The 11,770-nt window shown below is 39.7% G+C and overlaps 1 protein-coding gene across 1 annotated transcript in view; it reads left to right on the top strand.

The window, feature by feature from the left end:
- Positions 1-414: 414 nt before the first annotated feature.
- The window catches only part of LOC122808526 (glucose-6-phosphate exchanger SLC37A2-like), a 13,375-nt gene continuing 2,019 nt past the window's right edge, over positions 415-11,770 (top strand). The window contains exons 1-4 of the mRNA XM_044079481.1: positions 415-465; positions 6,173-6,263; positions 7,893-7,955; positions 10,581-10,666. Coding sequence (XP_043935416.1) covers positions 415-465; positions 6,173-6,263; positions 7,893-7,955; positions 10,581-10,666 — 291 coding nt within the window. The remainder of the gene's footprint in view (positions 466-6,172; positions 6,264-7,892; positions 7,956-10,580; positions 10,667-11,770) is intronic.

Raw genomic sequence — 11,770 nt, 5'->3', positions numbered from 1 at the left:
AGCAAATTGGGGAAATCAGAAGTAGCTGAAGAATTGAGATAGAAGGGATGATAGTGGAACAGGTTAATAGCTTCAAGTATCCGAGAGGGATGGTTGAGGAGTCAAACCTAGAATCAGAGGGGTTGCAGCCAACTGACATAGTCTTAGGTGTAGTCTGTGACTGAAGAATGCCAAAGAAGCTGAAAAGTAGGGTGTACAAGGCAGTGGTGTGAACAATACTACTGTATGGTACAGAAACCTGGTCAGAAAAGGCCGAGCAGATAAGGAAGCTAAAGGTGATGGAAGTGAAGTGCCTGAAAAGGGTGGTAGGATGCACACTGAGAAAGACAAGTAAATGGGGGCATAAGAGCAGAAGCCAACGTAGCTCTAATTGCTGAAAAGATCAAAGAAAACAGATTAAGATGGTTTGGACAGATGCAGAAACGCAGAAGACTATCTGATGAAGATTTTGATCAGACAGAGAAGGTAAGAGGAAATGAGGATGTCCAGCAAAGAGGTGGATGGATTGTGAGAGAAGATCTGTGACAGTCGGACAGGAGTGTCAAGAAAGGCAGGAGTGTGGCATTGAGTCGATTGAGATGGTGACAGTTAACATGGTACTGAAACCCCATGTAGGAAATGGGAACAAGGGGGCTGATGATTATTCCAGCAGGAGAACATAATTACATTGTCTTGATGTTAGTCAGTTGTTTTATATATTGACTGAGCAGAAGACATAAAGAATTAGAAGTTTTCTTTGCTGCAAACAAGTTGTGGTTGTAGGTGTTAATGTCACTCTGTGAAATGGTTATACAATTTTATTATTTTTTGGTATGAAAATGCAAAAATATTTACTAAGGAAACTTAAAGTGCATTCTACAGCAACCATAGCTGTTTCACAGAATTTTTCCAATAGTGTGGATATGACATGCGTTTAGCAGCATTGCACTGTACCCTGGATGTGATTTTAATGCCTTGGGCTATTTTCAGGTTCACCAGATTTTCTGTGTTAGTCTTGATACCATCCAGAAGGTTCTAGCCAAGGACTTGACCATGAATTGAAGTGGATGGACTGGATCATATATGATGTAGAGGGTTATGATCAGGTCTCCGATTGTGACCATGTTACATCTTCGAGATGTGGATGCCAATAAAACTCACCTTGAGAATGAAGCTTAAGAGGTGAATCTTTGTGTCCAAGTTAAGAACATGTAATTAGTTCAGTGAGACATGATCATAATGTGTGGAGGTTTTATCTACTCCATGTGCTACCAGTAACAAATAAGTGTTCTACTGGTTTGAAAGCCAGTAAAGCATTTGGCGAGTGCTAGTAAAATTGCTGTAAAAGTCAGCAGTTTTTAAATGCTGTTATAATAAAGTTTATTACAGACTGACATCTATAAAGTTCCATGGCCAGAATATGTGGTAAGATATTCAGGGGCAGTTCAGAGTGAAGGAATGTCCCTTGAGTGAGACCCGACCATAAAAGCACTTTCAGAAGTGTGTAACAGTTGTTACAGACCCCCTGAGTGCTCTTAAGGTTGTGTCTTGTGCTACTGAAGCATTTTACAGTTATCCTTTTTTTTATGATTTTGGAGTGTGATCATGGCGTTTATGCACTGCGTGAAAGTTATGAACTTACCACAGTATTAAAGTTGGCATGATCTGTGTCTGTCTACACTCTTGCTTACCTCTTCCCTTCCATCTACTATCCCTGTCTGTGAACAGCTGTAGAGGAAACATGGCTAAGAGGGAGGCAAAGTGCAATGTATTATGGGATATAAGGAAGTATTTTTGTTGCCTGGAAGACTTGTGAAGGTGTTGCGTTGACTGCTGCCTGTGGCTAACCAGTCCTGTGGTTAAAGTGGGTGAATACGGATCAAGAACCTGTAATGCTTGGTAATGACATAAATTGTGTTTGGGGAAAATGGGGTCTGGCAGCCCTTACTAAGATCCTATTTTCTTGAGAGAAGATAAAAAGACCATTTTTTCAGAGATTAACCAAATCTGCTTTTTTAAGTGTGGAGCAGTAGTATGCATGTTTAAAAAGCCTGCACCCTGTCAGGAATTTGCACTTGTGGTAAAATAATGTAGCGGTAAACTATATTAAGTGAAGCTATTCACAAAAAGATGGTGTGTGACAGTGGAGTAGGAAACTTTTTTTTTTCATGCAGAAAAGAAATTCCGCAAGGTCTGGTACTGGAGACTCTGCTTTTTCAGTATATGTAAGTGATGTTCCTATCTTAGATATGTTGATGACATTAAAACTACATCTTGTATAGACCTGAAGTAGACTACTTAAAACATGCAGACTTTGATAAACTCAAGTGGTAGGCAGTAGAAAAGGAAGATAAAGATGAAAAATGACAATGCAAGTACAAGATGTGAATTTGTTATGGTAGGTAAGGATTACGGATTTTGGAATGAGAGCCAGGTGCATATGGTGACAGGACTGTGGGGTGTGGAAGTTTGTTTGGAAAGTCAGTATAATTGAATTTGTAATCTAAATGTATATGCCACAGATGGAGACTGAAGAGAGGATGAGTGTTTGGGAACAAGAAAAACTTAACGTTTAACTGTGTGACATGTCAAACATTAGAGTGCAAACAAATAAAATATTTGAAAAGGTAGGACAGTAAAAGAGAAGAAATAGAAGCATTAATTGGGTGAGAGAAATAAATTGGGTAAATTTGAGAAGTGAGTTAGGGTAAAGAAGAGTTTGTGTGTGTGGAAAGTGCTGAAGACAATAGATCAAGGAGAGAACAAGGATAATGTGATAAATTAGGCACACACCTCCAGGGTGGGGAGCTGGAAAAGGACAGCAGTAGTGAGAGACTAAATATGAAGAAATGTTGATATAAAAGGAAGAAATAAACAGCTTAAATGGAAGGATCAGGAAACGGACATGAATACACTGAAATGTACACCAGCATACTAATAAACCAGTATGTAAACAGCAGCATAGATGCAACTGCATGCCATAGGAACAAGTGCAGGTCAAACCTCTGAAATTAATTCACATGGTGGAACCAAGTCAACAAGATGTGTAACAAAAGGAAGAGAATTGTGACTAAAAGAAGAGTAATTCCCAGAATGTTAGAGCCTTTGGCACTGATATAAACAAAGTCCACCAAAGCCAAGTTGAGGCTAAAATAGCTACCAAGTCAAAGACAATCACAAGGCATTTTTTTTAGTTATGTTCGTAATCTCAAAAGCACAATGCAACAATGCACTGAGCTGATTGTGAACAATTTTACCTACACTGAGGTTGAAGATGTAGCGAACCTGTTAGCTGATGAATTTAACTTTACCTCTCTGTCCCCTCCATCCGTCCCTCAGGATATACCTGAAACTGGCTCACCTCCAGCTATCACACAGGATCAAGTCCTACAAGTGCTATTAAAAGCTAAAAATACTGTATTGATGGGTTCCAACAATATTCCTGATGCATCTTAAATAGCATGAAGCACAGTTTAGCCACACCCCTAACAACTTTGTTCAATCTTAGCTTCTCTACAGGTTTTGTACCAAGCAAATAGAGAACAGCTACAGTCATTCCCTTGTGAAAGGGAGGATCTTCCACACCCAGAATTCTGACCAGCCCATATACAAAGCAATGGAAAGACTTTCCCTATATCGTGACTGGTTAATTCCATGATAATCTCCAGACACTGGACTCATTTCAGTTTGGATTCATCAAGGGCAGGTCTTGCTTACTTAACCTGGTGGATTTTTTTTTGAAAGGGTCACCAAAGCAATTGATGAAGGCAGAATGGTGCACACAGCATACCTCGACCTGGCCAAGCTTTTGACATAATTCCCCACTCAGACTTAGTAGAAAAGCTAAATAAACTGGGAATAAACCCATAGGTCACCCACTGGATTGCCAGTTGTCTCTCAGATAGGATGTAGATAATCAAAACATGGGATGTTATCTCCTCAAAAAAAAATAATCACCAGTGGAGTCCCCCAGGGTTCTGTTCTGGGCACTCTCCTGTTTAATGTCTATTTTTCTGAAGTAAAAGCCAATACGAAAGGGCTGTGGTTGACTAGGTTTGCAGATGACTGCAAGCTAGGAGCAGTCACTGAATCCCCAAATGACTTGACCATCCTGCAGGATGGTTTGTTTAACATAAATAACTGGTGTCAAAATCGTAGTCTGAGACTAAATGCCAAAAAATGCATTATTGTATCCGTCGGGAAGTCCTCGGTCACAGGGAACTAGCACATTGATAACATGCCCCTAAGAGTTGACCCAGTTGCTTGGGATTTGGGAATTTATGTGGACAGAGACCTAACCTTTGACCAGCATGTGTCCATTGTTGTAAGAAAGTCCTTCTATATTGCACAGCTTATAAACAAAGGGATTGTGTCTAGATCTGTTGTGTTTTCTCAACCCTCATTAAGTCAATCATTGAATATAATGCCCCCTTTAGCATGTATCTGTACAAACACAGGCAACAGCTGGAACGGCTGCAGAAATACCTTGCTAAAAGGATACAAGGCCTAAACAGCATGTCCCAAATGGACCAACTCAAAGCCCACTCATTATATTCTGTGTCATACAGACTGCTAAGAGTTGACCTGTGTCTACCATACAAAGAATCCTCTGACCCATTACTGATGGATTTACTGTACATCAGCAAGTCAAATGGCATCAGAAATATTCCATCTACGGATCTAAACCTCTTCTACAGCATCAACAGAACGGTTTGTAGGGACAGGTATATTTCACAGAGGATACCACTACTGCGGAGCAAACTCCCCATCAACTTAAAACAAAGTTCATCCCTGTTCATTTTCAAGCATAACTTGGATCTATGGATGGGAAACAGAAATTTTAACCTATGACTGCTCTCATACTACTAGTGGACAGACGCAGCTCTTAAATGTTTTATCCCATGTATGGGTCCCCTCAGTTTATCTGTGGTATGTATTCTTATTATGGATAATTTATAATTATTGACTATGAGATGGGCAAGGCCACTGTATAACTAAATGGAATGAATTATTCTGAGCACAAAAAGAAAAACTGGCTAGGCTTAAAATGACCTGCAAGGGCAGCTAGCCTAGTACTTACCCGTGAACCTATACAATGAAAAAAGCAGTGAGCCAAAAATAATGTAGTGTAGTTAAGTAAATTAGTAGCCAAGCAAGTTAAAGCAAGTGAAGGAGCAATGGGGAAGATGTTACAAAAAATATTTAAAATATATAAAATTATTATGCAATGATTGGTTCTAAAAAAACATAATATAGGCATTAAGCAGATATAAACATTCAGCAGGGTAAATTAATAAAACTTTCATAGTAGGTATTCAAGTTTATCCCTTAAAGTAGTGAACTGCAGGTGATTCCCTGAGGAAAGTAGCCACATCCATTCCAAATCACTGTCATATTGCCATGCTAACAAAGGAAGCGGTTGTGTATAGCAGAAATGAAAAGCCACTCATACAGTAGTAGAAATTAATAAAACATAAGTAATATGTATCAAAATGGATAAGAGGAGGAAAACCAAGAATGTACCAATTCAGTAGGTTTTTTTAAACGTTGGATTATTTTGCTGAGGCCAGAACAAATACTTGACAGCATCCAAGACCTGTTGCCTGTATTCTTAGTTAAGTAAAGGTAATCAATGTTAAATGGGTAACTTAATAAAATATTTTATAGTTAAGGAAAAACAAGTAATGACCAGGTAGATGGAATGTACAAATGTACCATCCAGTTGAAAGAAGAGATGCGCACAATAAATAACTTGCATATGAGTGATATACTGGATATGCAGAAAATGTGCAATGCTGATGTAGTCTGCTTTGTGACAACATATTCCACGAGTCACTGTTTGAGAACTGCTCATGAACATTTGGAAATGCAACAAATGCACTCTGTTAAATTTCAAGTTGTATACTTGCAGAAATACAACGGCCTAGGCTTTGGAGTTTGCTAATGTTCTATTTTGCCTGCAGAGCATTTAAGTACAAAAGCATCTTTTATGTTACCAAGGCCTAGCATACCTGCATTGCTGATAGCAATTCACACATGTTTATGGATGACCACCTCTGGCTAAACCACTTTCTGTATGACCTTTATTGGAGTCTTAATATCTTTGTGTTTTGTTGACAATGAATTGAGTTTTTTTTTTCTGAATTACACTGACCTTGTTTTGCATCTGTCTTTTTTGTTTCTTGTATTTTAGGGTGTGATGGAGTTTTCCCTCTGCTTGCTATTTGCCAAGCTTGTCAGCTACACCTTCCTTTACTGGCTACCACTGTACATTGCCAACGTAGGTGAGTCTATGCACCTGCATTCAGATACCAGTGTTTTAACATCTGTAAAAAGTTTACGTGGATTGTTTCACAGTTGGAGTACACTGAGGGTTCCTTGTCAGTAAAAGCTTCATAATAAAGGAAAACTAGGATACATTATGAGAGGCCAAGAAAGAAGATATCTGTTTTATGATGAGAAACACACTACAGCATGTAGATTAGCATGGTTCAGAAATGGTTTTAACTGTTTTGTAGTGCTCTCATTTAGTGGCCTTAAAACAGTGGTGCATCATTTTGCAGTGACATTGTAGTTATTGCTCTTACCCACCCCAGTATATGACAGGAGAGAAGTGGAATATGTCACTAACTGTATGCTTTGTTCTTGTACCTCGTCTTCTGCCAGGCATATCCTTGAGCTCTGCTTTCTGTAGTGCAATCACAGTGGCAGTTTGATGTCCAGTGACATTTGGAGTCAGAAGGCAGCTTCCCAGACAGACCAACAGTTTGACCCTTGTAGACCACTAGAACAGAGTTTTATGGTTTTTAGATGCTGTTTTGCACCCTGGTGATATTAAAATATTGGTTAACAAAATGAGAATCTCCTTGCATGAAAAATGAGGTATCCTCCAAAGTGACTGCTTTATGCAGTGAATGCTGTTTCATGTGTTGCTGTAATGAAGTGTAACTTGTCTTTGCATTTGCTGGAGGTGTGGAGATGTTGTTTGTAGAAGGGATATTGAGTGGAGGAGGTCTGACCTGAGCACTTTGTTTATTATTACAGCCTGTGTAACCAGGCTTGGGATGATCCGGCATGTTCTGCACTTTGTGCCCTCGTGGTGGTTACATACTGTTTGAGAATGACAGTAGACAGACCTCTCAACTGTTCCTGTTTTGGAAGAACATTCCTATTTCAGGAGTGATTTACCTCTGCACAGAATGTCTCTATTTTCAGGCTTCATTTACTCTTTTGCACAATTTTTTCAATCCCCTTATCACATGTGATTTTTGAAGCTGTCTTGCACACTATTGTCACCAGTAATTTAAAGTAAGGGGACATGCATCTTAACCTCCCTTTTTCCAAAGCAAATGTAATAGGGCTTGTGTGGTAGAATTTTTCTGTACTGTAGATCTAAGTTTACAGATTTTTTTACACTGATTCCTTAATAATGTACTTGTATTGTTCGATCACTTGTCACTGTTTTTTTAAACATGTTTCTGAGTAGTATCCCATGTTTGGTATTCAAATTGTATGCTAATGGTTTCTAGCTAGATACGTCTACTTTCAAGAGCCTTTGTTCCTATTTTCAATGTCTGCAGGATGAGACATATGAGGGCAGCATGCTCTTCGTGCAGTGCATTTTAGGTGTCCCTACCCAATTGCACTGATGCTGCCCAAACATGACCATGTTGCCAGACATGGCTTCCTGTCGCACTAAAGTTTGGACATGTTTACTGTACTTGGACATCTGCTGCCCCAGGCCATCCAGCCAGCATACTGACTCCATGACTATCTTCTTTTTTTTTTTTAAGATCCCAAGTTAAAATGTAATTTGCAAGTTTAGAGAGGCTTGTAGCCTGATAACTGATAAAACAGTGATCTGCATGATGAAGAAATTTCTCATAATTTATTTTCTTGTTTTTGTTTTGCAGCACATTTTGATTCCAAAGGTGCTGGAGATATGTCTACGCTCTTTGATTTTGGAGGAATTTTAGGTATGTTGATCAATCTTGGATAGCATTCAGAGTCCAGGAACAACAAGGAGGTGCATTTTTATTATAAGATGTTGGATTTCATGCAAGTCCTGTGGGATAATGGTAGCATACAGCAAAGACTGTTCATTACTTAGTTCTTTCTGAAGTAGTGAGACACCTTTTGTGGCTTTGATTGTATTACCGTACTTAACTCTGTCTCACACTTTGTTGAAGTGATGTAACGGTAGTACTGTTAGTTCTTTCACATGGATGAAACTGCCATTAACACTGGTCAGTTAACAGAGCAAAGACCAAAACATTTAAGTTCATTTTGCATCATTTTTAATTAACAATCAATGTGGCTGCAATATTTTGATAGGTCTTAAAGTGCTGGAAACAGTTGTGGAAATTCTACAGGGAAGTTGTTTGTGCAAATTGACATGGTAACAGAACTAACATAAAGTTAAATAAGAAATGCACATGGAAAAGAGGGTGCCAGAAAAGTAACTATTTGCTTTTAACATGTGCAGCCTGCCTTATATTGGAAGTTTTATTTTCCCATACTGAATATTTTTTCATGCAGTGTCTAGTTATAGATGAAGTTAAGTGGGTGTGTATAGTAGAACAGAATGGCATTAAAAGTGAGCATTTTTGTGATACTATTGGAAGTTTTTTCACTGTAATCGCATTATTATATCTGTGTAAATGTTCACAGTAATTCATGGTAATAACGGCCACGCAGGTGGGTACACTAAACACTGAAAGTGTGATAAGAGACTTAGGGACACAGGTGGACAGTGATTTCACCTTCAATAACCACATAGGTTCATAGATTAGTACTAGGCTAACTGCCCTTGCGAGACATTTTAAGCCTAGCCAATTATCCCTTGTGAGATTCAAACCCTGCACCTTGTGTTTGTAAGGCAAACACCTTAACCATTAGGCCACCCTCCTAACCCCTGAGACTAGCTTTTTCCAGGGATGAGAATCAAACCTTGCACCTTGCATACTAGAGGCAAACAACTTTACCTCTGCACCACTGAGCCTTTCAGCTTTCATCTCACATCGCATGGGCCTTTCAGCTCACATCGCCACAACATTCAGGAAATCCTTCTATGTGGCACACCTCATCACTAAGGGATTTTCATCCAGGAAAAAAATGAGGTCATTGTCCCACTGTACTCATCCCTCATTAGACCCATTATAGAATACAACGGCCTGTTTCGTATGGACCTCTCAAGACATCTGCAACAACTGGAAAGGCCGCAGAAATGGCTCACTAAAAGAATCACAGGCCTAAAGCAGATGCCCTATGCTGACTGTCTAAACTCCACCTGTACTCAGTCACAGATTGTCTACTCAGAGGCGATCTCTGCTTAACATACAAGGCCATGTCAAACCCTGAGCTGTTGGACATGCTACACTTAAAGAAATCCCAGTCCCTCAGAGCCACACACTCCAGGGATCTAAATCTTGTCATCACAATGAACAAAACATGCTGGAGGGATAGGTTCCTGACCCAGAGACTCCTCAGACTCTGGAACAGACTGCCCATACATGTCAAGCAGAGCACCTCTTCAGCCCTCTTCAAAAGGAACCTTGATGATTGTATGGGGGAGAGAAAATTCACCCTGGGGATCACGTCAGTCGCCCTGCTAGACGGGGGTCCAGGGAAGTAAATACTGTGGGAAGAAATAGCCAGGGAATTGTTATGGCTAGGCTTGTATAGGCACTAGGGCCGATAGCCTAGTACCAACCTATGAACATCTGTTTCATTGTAACATAAGCCTCTTTTTATAGAATTAGTGTCATGCTTCTTTAGATTGCTAGGAGTGCATATTTGCAGCTGACTCGCAGCGAAAGACAAAAGAACTTGAAAAAAGACAGCTTAGTAGTGATGTGGTTAAAAAACACTTTAAGAACCTGAAGAGAATTTGTAGAGCCCATGTGTGGGGGTGGGGAAGGACATAATTTACAAATTACCTGTAAGAAAAGTGGAAAAAAAGCAATATGTAAGAAGGGATTACAATTAAAAATGCAAGGTAAACTGATTAGATAGGACATTTAATGAAGTATTATTTATTTGCCTGTATGCATACCTCATTCTTTCTGAAGTTAAAATGCAACAAACACAGAGGTGTAATTCCAGAGTGTATGGCAGGTCAGAGCAATTGTTGAGAGGAGTAGGGAGTAAATAGTCTCTAATGCTTTGTCGGCAACTAAGCGAGTTGGGCATCTGGTGTCAGAGTATGTGCTACTGTATTCTTTAACATGCACCGTGCATGATCACAGGCCAGTTTTTCACATTGGGTAGAGGGAGAGGGATCTAAGGAGTTACCCGCCAAGACCTTCTGCAATACTCTTCCTTCCAAAATGGGGAAAAAACTGACTGCTTTTCCCCATGTGTGACACCAAGTTGGTCCAGTTTTCCATCCTGCACTTTCCTGGCACTTACAGTGACTGAGTGGCTTTGTGGCCCTTTTCTCTAATCCTGAGGCCACGAGACATCTGAATAGGAGTCTGTACCCCACTGGCTATGAGTGATAAGGACTACCTGCTGTAAAATATTAAAAAGTGACATTAAAAAGCAATGTTTTCTACAAAATCTTCTGGAAGATTCTGAAACTTGTTTTACTGTTTTTGTAGGTGGGATCATTGCAGGTATAGTTTCTGACTACACGGGAGGGAGAGCAACAACCTGCTGTGTGATGCTCATTGTAGCAGCTCCCATGGTAAGTGCAGTCCCTGCTGTTTATATTCTGAAATGTTGTGGAGGTGTGGGTGTAGACACAAGCTTTTTGCTTTTATTCACTCATCTCAAAAAATGTAATTTAAAAATGCTAAATTATCTTTGGAAAACTTTTGCATTACAAGCTGTGAGCTAGCTATGAGCCTCTAAGTAATGTCAGTTGGTTATATCGTACAGTCTGAAAAGTGGGTACGTTACCATAATCTTCAGAGTTAACTGGGCTGCGGACACTGTAACTGACAGACCCTTTTAACACTGTAGCACTACGTAATTATTCAAAATGAATTTACAAAACCACACAAGGATTTTAAATTAGCAGCACAATTATGTATAAGGATGCAGTGATGAACAAGAAGCAAAACTAGGTGTGTCTATATTTTCATCACAGTGCAAAGCATTAAATTACAGCATCTTGAATGTTCATCAGCGAAAGCTGTTTTATTTATTTAGTTATTTACACTTTGTTGTCCTGGTTGCCTCACAAGGCCACTGGCCTCCCTTCAGGGAAGACCTGACGTGGGATTTATACTGACCAGGAGAAATGTGGCTAGTGCACTGGGGAACTTCCCTTACTCTTTTTGCGAGTGAGAGAAGACTTACACCTATACTTCCTGCTGCCATTCCAGGTGCAGTGGTAGCTTGGATAAGCAGGAAGAAAAGATGGAAGCACAGCAACATGGCTGGGATGATTCAAACATATTAAATTATAAGGAGCCTTTGGAAGGCATGTCTGATGATGCAAAGATGGTCAAGCCTTCTAAAGAGTTTTTTAGTCTTTTGGGAGAGAAGGTAAATATACCTACATCTTTGCCATTTAATGCAATGTTATTGAAGGAGAGAAATAGAGGCACACAGTCAAGTCTTCCAAATGGATGGATGCAACTGCAAATGATGGTCTAAGGAGGGAGAAGGCAGTCAATCTTGATGACGATGCTTAGTAGCTATTTCAGCAGCGGTTGTTTTGAAATGAGGAAGAATCAACCAGTGGATGTATTACAATCCTCCATTTGAGAGGGCTGCAGGATGATTTCTTGGAAGAACTTTGTGCAGAGAGCAAGCCAGAGAATGGTAAAGACATATTGTGGGT

The sequence above is a fragment of the Protopterus annectens genome, chromosome 8.part0 (genome assembly GCF_019279795.1).
Source record: "Protopterus annectens isolate FY-2018-M chromosome 8.part0, PAN1.0, whole genome shotgun sequence".
Classification (NCBI taxonomy): Eukaryota; Metazoa; Chordata; order Ceratodontiformes; family Protopteridae; genus Protopterus; species Protopterus annectens.
Note: the sequence above shows the minus strand (reverse complement) of the source record. Positions and strands in the feature narration are given on the sequence as shown.